Source organism: Hippopotamus amphibius, chromosome 2 (genome assembly GCF_030028045.1).
Source record: "Hippopotamus amphibius kiboko isolate mHipAmp2 chromosome 2, mHipAmp2.hap2, whole genome shotgun sequence".
Lineage (NCBI taxonomy): Eukaryota > Metazoa > Chordata > Mammalia > Artiodactyla > Hippopotamidae > Hippopotamus > Hippopotamus amphibius.
Window position 1 is genome coordinate 130,030 of NC_080187.1, and position 12,347 is coordinate 142,376.

Here is a 12,347-nt window from a genome sequence, read left to right on the forward strand (position 1 = left end):
GAAGTAATACTAGGGACCAAATTAACCGTCCCGCCAGCTAACAATCAAAAAACACCAGGCATTAAGAATGTGAAAATACAAGCCACAAACTCGGAGAAAATATTTGCAAATCACATACCTGATAAAAGTCTTTATCAAAATTATACAAAGAACTCTAAAAACTCAACAATTAGAAAACAAATAACCCAAATAAAAGCAGACAAAATGTCTGTTTTCAGACCACAGTGAAATAAACTAGAAATCAATAACAGAAAGATAAATCTCAAAATGTGTAAAGATTAACAACACACTTCTAGATAACATATGGGTCAAAGAAGAAATTTCAAGAGAAATTTTAAAATATTTTTAACTAAATGAAAATGAAAACACACCTTAACAAAGTTTGTTGGATGCAGCAAAAGCAACGCTTAGAAGGAAATTTTTAGCAATGAATGCATAAATTAGAAAATTAGAAAGACCAATAATCTAGGTTTCCACCTCAGGAAGAGAAAGAAGAGCAACTTAAGTCCACAGTAAGCAGAAGAAAAGAAATAGAGTATTAGAGCAGAAATCAATGAACCTGAAAGCAGCAAATCAACAGAGATCACTGAAACCAAAAGCTGGTTCCTTGAAAAGATTAGTCAAATTGATATGCCTCTAGCCAGGCTAACTAAGATAAAAGAGGGAAAATACAAATTCCTAATGTCAGAAATAAAAAAGAAACATCACTACTGATCCCATGGACATCAAAATGATAATAAATTAATACTATGAACAACTCTATGCCCACAAACTTGATAAACTACTTGAAATGGACCAATTCCTTGGAAGGACACATCTGCCAAAACTCACACAAGAAGAAACAGGCAATCTAAATAGGTTCACATCTATTAAAGAGATTGAATCAATAATCGATTGCCTTCTAAAACAGAAAGCACCAGGCCCAGATGGGTTCACTGGTGAATTCTACCAAATATTTAAGAAAGAAATCATACCCTTTCTCTACAGTCTCCTTCAGGAGATAGAAGCAAAGGGAATACTTTGAACTAATTCTAGGAGGCCAGCATTACCTTAATACTAAAACCAGATAAGCCATCACAAGAAAACTATAGACTACTATCTCCCATGAATATAGATGTAAAAATTCTCAACAAAACGTTAACAAATCGAACCCCCAAAAATATAAAAAAGACTTACATACCACAACCAAGTGGTATTAATCTGAGGTATGAGAGGCTGTTTCAGCATTCAAAAATCAATTAATGTAATCTATAACATTACGAACTAAACAAGAAAAACCATACGATCATATCAGCAGCTGCAGAGAAAGCACCTGACAAATCCAACACCCATCATCATAAAAACTGTCAGTAAGTTGGAACAGAGTAAACTTCCTCAGCTTTATAAAGAATATGTATCAAAAAACCTATACCTAACATCATACTTAATGGTGAGACACCCAAAGCTTTCCTACTAAGCTCACACACAAGGAAAAGAGATCCCCTTTCACTGCTCCTTTCCAACACTATACTGGAAGTTCTTGCTAATGCAGTAAGGCAAAAAAATGGGGGGTGGGGAGGGGAATAAAAGTATACAGATTGGGAAATAAGACAAAAAATTGTATTTGTTTGCAGATGACTTGATCATCTATAAAGAAAATCTGAAAGAATCAACAAAAAAATTCCTGGAACTAATAACTGACTGTAGCAAGGCTGTAGGATACAAAGTTAACATACAAAAGTCCATTGTTTTCCTATACAGACAGTGAACAAGTGAAATTTAAAATGAAAAGACAACACTGTTTTCATTAGCACCCCACCAAAATGAAACACTTAAGTATAAATCTAACAAAATATGTACAAGATCCCTATGAGGAAAACTGCAAACTCTGATGAATGAAATAAAAGAACTAAATGAACGGAGAGATGTGCCAAGTTCATGGACCGGAGGACTCCACACTGTCAAGTTGTCAGTGCTTCCCAACGCGATCCACAGACTCAATGCAATCTCAGTCAAAACCCCAGCAAGCTATTTTATGGATATCAGCAAAACGATTCTAAAGTTCATGTGGAGATGTAAAAGACTCAGAACAGCCAACACAAATATGAAAGAAGACCAAAGGGGACCGGCACTACCCAACTTCAAGACTTACTATACAGCTACAGTAATGAAGACAGTGTGGTACTGGTGAAAGAATGAGCAAACAGATCAACAGAACAGAGGAAAGAATCCAGAAACAGACCCCCACAAATAACAGTCAATGGATTTTCGACACAGGAACAAAGGCAACACAGCGGAAGAAAGATAGTCTCTTCAGTAAATGGTATTGGAACAACTGGACATCCACATGCAAAAAAAAAAAAAATTAATCTAGAGAAACTTTACACCCTTCATAAAAATGAACCCAAAATGGCTCATAGGCCTAAAGGTGAAATGCAAAACCATAACACTCCCAGGAGATAAGTAACAACTTTCACTCTGTGTGTGAAAGACATCAAGAGGGCAAGAAGATGAGCAGCAAACTGGGAGAAATGTTTGCAAAAGACACATCTGATAAAAGGCGGCTACCCAAAACACACAAAGAGTGCCTAAAACTCAACAATAAAAACCACCTGATTAAAAAATGGGCAAAAGACTGTAACAGATGCCTCACCAAAGAAGATACATGGAGGGTAAATAAGCATACGAAGATGTTCCACAGCAGATGTTTTCAGGGAAATGCACATTAAAACAATCTGATACCACTGCACACCTATTAGAATGGCCAAAATATGAACACTGACAACACCAAATGCTGGCAAAGACGTGGGACAACAGGAATTCTCATTTATTCCTTGTGGTACAGCCAGCTTGGCGGTTTCTTACAAAACTAAACATATTCTTGCCATAAGATCCAACCATCACTGTCTTTAGTATTTAGCCAAAGGCGTTGAAAACTTATGTCCACCCAAAAACGTGCACACAGATGTCTAGAGCAGCTTTATTCATAATTGCCAAAATCTGGAGGCAACCAAGATGTTCTCCAGCAGTTTAACGGATGAAGAAGTTAAGGTCCATCCAGACAATGGAATATTATTCAGCACTAAAAAGAAATGAGCTATCAAACCATGAAAAAACATGGAGGAACCTTAAATGCATGTTGGTAAGTGAAAGAAGCCAATCTCAACAGGCTACACGCTATATGATTCCAACTATATGACATTCCAGAAAAGGCAAAACAGCAAAAATAATGACGAGATCAGTGGTTCCCAGATGTTGGTGGGGGGTGAGGAAGGATGAATAGGCAAAGCACAGAGAACGTTTCGGGCAGTGAAAATATTGTGTGTCATGTTACAATGATGGAAATATGTCATTGCACATTTGTCCAAACCCACAGAATGTACAACACCCAAGAGTGAATCTAACATAACCTATGGACTTTGGGTGATTATGATGTATCAGTGCAGGTTCATCCTCAGTAAAACAAAACAAAACACACCATCCTAATGAGTGATGCTGATGACAGGGAAGGCTATGCATGTGTGGGGACAGAGAGTATACGGAAATCTGTGTACCCTCCTCTCAATTTTGTTTTGAACCTTAAACTGGTCTTAAAAAAAAAATTGTCTCTACAATTTTTTTTAAGCAAAAAAATTTGAAAGTGGGCAAAAGATATGAACAGGCACCTCACCAAAGACATACAGATGTCATATCAGCATATTAAAAGAAGGTCAAAATCATATGTCATTAAGGAATTGCAAATTAAAACAATGAAATATCATTACAAACATCAGAATGGCGAAAATCCAAAACACTGACAATACCAAATGTTGAAGAGGTTGTGGAGCAACAGGAATTCTTGTTTATTGCTTGTGAGGATGTAAAATGACACAGCCAATTTGTTAGACCAGTTTCTTACAAAGCTAACGGCAGATTTACGATACAATCCAAAAATCACATTCTTAGGTATTAACCCAAATGAGTTGGAAGTGTATGTCCACAAAAAACCCCTGAACATGAATGCTTATAACAGCTTTACTCATAATTGCCAAAATGTGTAAGCAACCAGGGTGTCCCTCAATAGGTGGACGGACAAAGTGTGGTCCATCCAGACAATGGAATATTACTCAGCACTAAAGAGAAATGAGCTACCAAACCATGAAAAGACACAAAGGAACCTTAAACGCACGCGGCTAAGTGAAAGAAGCCAATCCCACCCATAAGACATTCTGGAAAAGGCAAACTACAGAGACGGTGAAAAGATCGGTGGTTGCCAGGGTTGGGGAGGAGGGGCTACACCTAGACCCCTGTGGACAACAGCCAGGCGGGGGCCCTCGAGCTAGTCCAGAAAGAATCAGACCCAGGGGCTGATTTCGGGAGTCTGGGAAGACAGACGCACTCCCGCCACGGGCGGTGCGACAACAGAACAGACCAGGGAAAGCTTTCTTCCAAGAAAGCAACAAGGAAGGGGGCGCGGCGCAGCCAGAGCCAGCCACCTCCACTCCTACGCCTGGCACTGCCCGCTGTCCAGCAGCCCTGGCGAGAACACCTGAGCCAGAGACAACGGGCGTGTGCAACGGAATACCACTGTGTGGGCACGGCTGCAGACGGGCAAGCACGTGGCAGCACCAGGGTCTGCCTAACACGGGATGTCCACCTGGAATTCCAAGTCACCTCTGCCCCGGCAATGTTTTCTCTAGCCTTGGTGCTCACAAAACACCCGTGCACCTGCGCACAGTGTGAAGGGCCTGTCTTTGTCATCTGCAGGCTGGCATTTTGTTTACCCTGGGTCCTCAGCGCCCGCGCTCGGTCAGTCGTGGAGCGGCTGCTCTACCAGGACCTCGTGCACGGTGTGTGGAGGGGAGGGGAAGGAAAAGGGAAGCTCAGGCAAAGGCCTGGGCGGAACCACAAACCAGGGACCTTACGACATGTAAGTAGGTGGAAGACCACCGCCTTGAGACCCTCCTCCCCTCATCCACTAGCTCTCAACCTGTCAGGTCTATGACCACAGTCCTTAGCAGCATTTGTGTGACAGTGAAGAGCCGTGACCATGTTATGGTCTGTCTTCCTGGTGAGACTCTGAGCCCCACGAGGGCAGCCCAGTCCCATTCCCTCATGCTGTGGCCCCTGCACTCCGCCATGCCTGGCACCTACCTGGTAACTTCCAAATGTGTCTGGAAGGGAGAAAATTAAAGCTTAAGTGACATGTAGCCGCGACCGTGCTCCTCTGAGGCCCTGGGAAGCCAAGGGATACCGAGGCACAGAGGCCGACAGCAAAGACTTTCCAGCTGGGGAACCATTCTCAGAGGCAAGCTTTGTCCCCAGGTGGCTGCTGTGGGGCAGGAGGGAAGCGGGGAGAGCAAACCGGGCCCGCACACGGTGGGCCGTGCCCCACTGCTAGGGGGAGATACTCACTGGGAACAGCCGTGGTCTCCCCGGGAGGGCCGGTCTGCGTCCCGGGAACATGCACAGCGCTGCTCAGATCCATGGGCTGACTGCCCATTCGGGTGACGTTGCGCTGGTTGTCTGCGTCCTCTGGCTGCTCCTCCACCTTCTCCAGGCAGGTGCTGGGCAGGGCGTGCCCAGGGCCCACAGCCGTTACCCCACCGGCCGCCAGGTCACAGTGCGACTCCCTGCGACCAAGAATGCACATCAGAGTCTGATGCAGCCCACACTCCTATTCAGTCTGCAAAACCCAGCTTCTTAAACCCCTATCCCGATCAAATAAATCCCTGACCGTCTCCACTGTTATGGTTTTATCACCATATACATTTCTATGTTTTTAGATCTGAAAGGTAGGGACAGGACTGACTCACCTATTTGAACCTGGCACAAGGCCAGACACGGCTGACTTCACATTAAGTGTATATAACAGAACTGTCTGCAGAAGGAAGACGCCTGCAAGAGGAGGTTCCCCTAAGCCACCCCACCTGGGGCCCCAGCAGGGCAAAGGCCCAGCACAGAGCTCTGCATACAAAGGCAGTGCCCAGGCGCGGCCGCTCCTGAGCCGCAGCCTCTGTAACCCGCAGGCCTCAGCCAGCGGCCCCTGCGACCCCCGGGCTCTCACAGAGCCTGCGCAGATCCTGCCCCGGCCAGGAAGCAGGCTGGGCTGCCTGGGGTGGGCGTGGGGCTGGCGGGGATCCTCTCTGTCATGGCCACGCAGCGCAGCGCCCCCCCACTCCACCACTGCGCGCAGAGGCCTCCCCAGGCTTCCCGCAGGCTCTCCTGCCTGGCCTTCCTTCGCAGCTCCCCACCTCCCTCTGCTCCCAAGTCTGTGTCCCAGCAGCTTCACCCTGAGCCCCTCCTCCTCCCGGCGCCCTAAACAGCGGCTGCCGGTCGCCGAGCGACGCCCCCGGGCTCGCAGGGTCTGCGCGCCACGTGCCGCCCCACCGCGCAGGGCGGGCACCCCCCGGACAGGCGCCGGGACGGAGGCGCGGGCCGCGCGCCGGCTCACCGGGGCTGGTGGTTGCGGAGCTCCCTGTCCTTGTCCGCGTCCTCCCCTTCGCCCTCCTTCTCCGCGGCCGCCTCCTTCTCCGCCTCCTCGTGCGCCGACGGCGCCTTGTGCCGCGCGCGGTGCCTGCGCGCCGGCTCCTCCCCGCTCTCCGCCTCCCGCGGGCCGGCCCGGGGGCCGCCGCGATGCCGCGCTCGACGCTCGCCCTTGGCGCCGGGCGCCGCGGCCTCCCTGCCCGGCTCGGGCGCGTGCCGGTGCGCGCGGTGGCGCCGCGGCTCCCGCTCTGCCGCCTCCTCCGGGGAGCCGCGCCGGTGGTGGCGCCGGCCGCCGTCGGGGCCCGGGCCGCGGCCGCGCTCGCTCCGGGCCTCCCGGGGCCCCGAGGCCTCCTTGCTGCGGCTGCGGCGCGGCCTCGCCCTCTCCTCCCGGGCCCCGGGCTCCCCGCCCTCCGCCTTCGGCGCCTCCGCCCGGTCCTGCTCCCCTGCCGGGGCCGGGGCCGGGGCCGCGGCCTTGTCCCTGTCCCTGTGCCGGTGGTGCCTGCGCGGCGCGTCCGCGCCCTCGGCGGCCTCCGCGCCCTCAGGCCGGGCCTTGCCCCCCGCGGGCCCCCGCGCGCCGTCCCGGCCCGGCTCCACCACGAGCGGCCGGTCCAGGTGCGTCTTCATGTCGGGCCGCAGGTGGCGGGAGGTGGCGAAGCGCAGCCGCTCCTCGGGGTCCATCTCGCTGTACAGCGCCTCGCAGCTGGCACGCAGGTTCTGCAGCCGCAGCTGGCTGGCCCGCTGCTCCCACACCGAGCGCGCCTTGGCCGAGTTCTGCTGCCTGCTGCGGGGAGACCGGCGTGAGCCGCGCCCCGCGCCGCCCCCCACCTCCCTGCCTCGCAGGGGAAGCCACGATGGACACACAGCGATGGAGCGACGGCAGAGGGCGCAGGCGGGGCCGGGGCGGGCGGCAGGAGCCTCGGCGACCCCAGCAGAGTCGCGGGACCGTGGGAGGCGGATACCCGGGAAACAGGCCTCATCCCTGCCCCCACCCCGGGGGCGCACCCTGTGACGGCCTCACCTTGGGGTGGGGGCTCAAGGCTAGGGGCCCAAGGGGTGCAGGGCAGTGGGAATGACAGGCACCAGCAGGCGGTGGCAGACAGGCTTCCCAGGCAGGGGGGCTTCCCGCCAGGAAGGCCAAAATGGGGCGGGGAAGGGGGCAGCGGCCAAATGGAGCAGGACTGAGGAGGAGCTAGGAGGTCGGGCTGCCCAAGGAGTGGCTTCTCCACCTCCGCCTCCAGGAGGGAAGCCACTGGCCAGAGGGAGACAGGGTGCCTGAGAGGGACTCCAAGAAGAGGCGGGCTGTCAGGAGCGGGGGGGGGGGGGGGGGGCAGTAGCCCGGGGAGCGAGGGGCCCCAGGGGCAGCCGGCCCTCTCTGGAGTCAGGCAGGGCCTCTTGCCGAGAGGGTCAGCCCCATCTGGGCAGCTGCCACTCAGCTCAGTGACCATCTGCTGAATGCCCACTAGCCCAGCAGGCAGGTCTGGGGCTGGACGCTGCCTCCTGTGGTCAGCAGTGCCCTCCTTTCTCCGGCTCCACAGGGCTGAGAGCCCTCTGGCACCAGGAGTGGCCTGTGGCCCAGGCCCAGCCCTCACTACACAGGCCTCCCAAGGCTTGGACCGCCCCCCAGTCTCACCCACACAGTCACAGGTGGGGTCCGCAGCCCAGGGTGCACGGAAGCCCTTTGCATTCTGGGATATTTGTTGAGCAAGACCCCAAAGTTGGTGACCCGGCACCACCCTGGCCAGACGGAAACCTCCTCAGAGACCAGTCTCGTCCTTCAGCCTCCGGAGGTTTCTGGAACCACCACGGGGGCAGCGGGGGCAGCACAGGAACGAGGATGGCTGTGGCATTTGGATCAGTGGCCACCTCCTCCAGCCCTCACAACCACCTCAGGAATTAGGTTCTGCTCGTGTCCCCATGTCACACTGAGCGTAGAGGACGGGACTCACAGAGGGTCCACAGCAAGTCACTGACGGAGCCAGGGTCAGACGCATGCAAGGGCAAGAGGAAAAAGTGTCTAAAGGAGACGTGAGACCCAGCCAGACTCCGGCTGCACTGACCGCACAGTCTAGAGCCATAACCTGAGGGCCTTGGGGGCCTAGGCTGGAGAAGCCCCCACCCCCGGCTCTGGGCCCCGGCCACCCAGCAGCATGTTGAGTCCTGCCCCTTTGTAGGTTTAGTCCAGGCTCCAGGGTGGGGAGCCATTTCCAGGGAAGCACCTCGAAAGTATGAGAACAGAAGAGCCTGATGCCTGTCCCTAGGGGCCCAGGTTGGGGCAGGCAGGGCGACATGTGGGGGACAACGGTCGGCCTCTCTGGCCACCTGCTGACCCATACCTTTGGCTGCCAGCACAGGCCCTGACCTGCTGACCCGTTCCTGAGGTCACCTTGCAACCGACCCACTTTCTCTTTTTTGGGCTTCAACCCAGAGCCACAGGGGACCTACCCATCCCTAGCTGGCACCAAAACAAAGGGCCCAACTCTGAACAAGGCTGAACCCTCTGAAGTGGACGGCAGCCACCAGGGGCATTCCCCAGGCGCAGGAGCCTGTGAGGGCTGAAGCCGGCCACTGGTCAGGCCTCCCCATCAGCCCAGTAGCCCGAGACGGGCCTGGACTCTGAGTCATTTGGGTGGCAGGTGGTGGCTTGCTCAGACACAGCCATGAGCCCTGGGGACTCGTCTGTCGGAACAGAGACAGGCAGGCAGCAAAGATGACGGGACGTGGGGTGGCTTGTGGCGTAGGAGGGACGGGCTCCGCCCTCAGCCTAACCCTCAGACGCAGCTCCTTCTCGTCCAGGAAGCAGCTCAAGTCCACGGACACGCAGGACGCCTGCTGGACTAGAGGGCGCGTGTGGCTAGCAGGCTCCCCTCCTACCCGGCCCCGCTCCTGCTGGGTCACTGCCTCTCTGGGCCTCACGCCACCCGAGACACAGACTGCCCAGCACGCAGCGGGGCCGCTGGCCGCCTCTCTGGACGTGTCTCTGCGTCGGCGCCCTGCTGGGGCGGCAGCCTGCACCCGCCTGCCTGCTGCTCTGTCCCTGCTCTGCCTGGTACGTGGCACAGGGTGGCCAGTGCTCGCCTCTCACCCTGCGCGTCTCCGCCAAGCTCACAAGCAGCTCAAGAACGGGGGGCGGGGGGCGGGCCCCCTGCGCCCTCTGACCTACAGCGCAGTGCCTCAGGCAACTCTGACCCAGGCAACGTCCTCAGGTAAAAGCGCTCCCGAAGGAGGCGCAGGGAGGAGCCACCCCCACCACGGCCAGCCCGCGTTCAGGCGGAGCCCAGCTCAGCCACCCCCGACCCAGCCGTGCGGACGGGACGCAGGAGTCTCTGTGGCGTGGCCCTGCTCAGGTGTCTGTGCTGAGAAAGCCAGTCTCCCCGCAGTCACCCCCAGCGGTGACACCGTGAAGCAGCCCAGGTGCAACACCGTTGGGACCTACACCCGCATCTTGTGCCATCCTGTGAATCAGTCACTCGGGATCCAGCCTTCCTACCCCGTGGACGTCGGGGGCCCAGCAGCCAGCAGCCCCACGTGCTTGTGGGAGCACCGAGCCCAGCCCTGTGCTGGCCAGGGGACGGGGGGCAGGGGCTCGGGGACCGCAGGCACGCCCGTCACCACCGGGACGCAGAGAGGGCACCTGGCCACCTCCAGGGACTTCTAACCTGCAGAAAGAAGCCCCAGGGGACAGTCCAACTGGTGTCACCCCCAGCAGGGCCACCCGGGGGTTTCCATGGCTCTACCTCAGGCTTTGGCTGGTCGCCGTAAGCCCCACGGGCAGGCAGCAGCTCTGCTCTCACTAGAACAAGCCTTCCTAAGGATCACAGAGACAGCCCCTCCCAAGTAAGGCAGGGTGGAGCAGGAGGACCCCACAAATGTCCTGAGCCCATAAGGAACCCTCTGCCTCACGGGGGCCACAAGGAGACAGCCCCAGCGGTGCCCAGTGGTGGTCACCTCAGGAGAAGCAGATCTGCTCAAGACACCAGAGTGACAGCACAGGGGCAGACAGTAGACAGCAGGACAGAGACCAGGAGGGAGAGGAGGAGGGGCTGAGCTCAGAGAGCCTGACCCCGCGAGCAGGACATGAGGGTGTCAGGAAGTGTGCCCGCCGTCCCCGGCCAGGCTGCGTGAGGCGGGCCTGGCGCTGCCCCCTGAAGCAAATGACTTGAAGTGGGGAAGCAGAGTTAGGGGCGGACAGAAGGTGTTGGCGTGTAGTTATCATGAAGCCATAGATGGAAATCGTAGCAGAAAGACTCACGGTGAGTTTACGCTGGAGACAGATGAGCTGCGAGATACAGTACCTCGAGTTTGCTTTACAAAACTGCACATGCAAAAAACAAAACAAAACAAAAGTGAGAACACCAGAGAGAGCTCTAAGAGATGCTAGAACACGTCCGAGCCGCATCGGGTCAGGGCACAGGCTGCAGCGTGCATCTGGGCGGGAGACCAGGGATGCTGCTGTCAGAATGACACCAGCCGAGACCTCGGGGTACGAGAGGAGCTGAGAGACCGAGAGCGTCCAGCAGAGCAGCGACCCCCACGGCTAGAGGGCCAGAGAGTCGCCTCAGGCCGTCCAGCACAGCTCTGCGCACATGGCCCTGGAAGGGCAGTGGGGTCACAAAGAGCAGGCACCACATGTCCCGCAACTCTGGTCAGCCCTCCCCCGCCGGCCTTGGCACCTCGCTCGCCTGGCACTGGGGAGGGCTGACCCCTGCGGTCGCCTGGCCTTCCAGACGGAGCAGAGCCGGCCAACACAACGGCCTTGCCCGCCCCCAGCCTCCCCTGGGCGCCGCTTCCTGACCACTGTGCTCAGCCGCCAGCACCGCGGCCCCACCCCCCACCCCTTCGCTCCCCAGACCCTACGCCAGTCCTCCAGCTCCCCACCACCCTTCCCGGGGCAAACAGGTTCCACCACCAGCCCATCTTCCCTAGAGAGTCTTTCTGGAGGCTTTTCCAAAATCTACAGAGAGAAGCCACAGATCTCTTTACACGCATTTCCCTTCAAGGTAGCTTCCCCGGGGGAGAATCTGCCTCTCAAGGCTGAGTCAGCAAACGTCTGTGAGGAGCTCAAAGCAGCTCTCCTGCCTGCCCGCCCTGCGTGCAAGCCGGTGTGTACACAGGGAGTGAGCAAAGCAGGGCGCGAGACTGCGTGTGTGAGCCTGTGGATGCGCGTGTGTGACAGACTGTGAACGCAGAGCACGGGCCGGAGCAGGCACGTGTGAGCGTGCGCGTGTGTGCGGGAGGGGCCGCGGGCACCAGCTCTCACGCGTCCCAGGGAGGTCGAGGCCGACACAGCCGAGAACCAGAAGGACCACGTCAGCCTGCGTGTGCCTCCCTCCCAGGAGCCTGAAGGGACCGTCCCCTGAGGCCAGGGACACCAGAGTCCCAGCGGCTCCAGGGGGCTCGGGCGCCCCCCCGAGGAGGGCCCGGCACAGAGCCTCTGTCCCCGCGGGCACGGTCGATGGAGTCTGTCAAACACCACGGACACTAAAGACTCCCTGAGCAACAGAGGCTCAGAGAGCGCCTCTCGGCCAGGCCCCCCGTCTCACAGACCACACAGCAGGCCTCGGGCAGCAGGTCAGGGTGGAGTCACTCAGGAGACCCCCCTCCCACCACCTCAGCGGCTCGGGCAGAGATGTAAACACGGAGAGGTGGGTGCTGCCAACAGAGCAGGGAACCATCGGGGCAGATGGGACAGACGGACACAGGAGCACAGCTCCCACCCTCAGACGTCTCCGCTCGACAGATGAAAACAAACAACCACGCACGGCGGTCCTCACACCCACCACCCTCTACGCCTGGGAGCGGGATCTCCGGGTTCACATCAGACCCACTGCGCGTGCAACAGAGGTGGGCTGAGGACGTGGCCCAAAGCCGCATCCCGGGGGAGCCGGCAGGACCCGCAGCTGCCC

The 12,347-nt window shown here is 56.2% G+C and overlaps 1 protein-coding gene across 2 annotated transcripts in view; it reads right to left on the reverse strand.

Moving 5' to 3' along the window:
- The window catches only part of CACNA1B (calcium voltage-gated channel subunit alpha1 B), a 201,545-nt gene that overhangs the window by 83,491 nt on the left and 105,707 nt on the right, over positions 1-12,347 (reverse strand). For both annotated transcript variants that reach the window (XM_057721006.1, XM_057721007.1), the window contains exons 19-20: positions 6,413-7,225; positions 5,374-5,591 (exon numbers count right to left, since the gene is read on the reverse strand). In XM_057721006.1, coding sequence (XP_057576989.1) covers positions 5,374-5,591; positions 6,413-7,225 — 1,031 coding nt within the window. The remainder of the gene's footprint in view (positions 1-5,373; positions 5,592-6,412; positions 7,226-12,347) is intronic.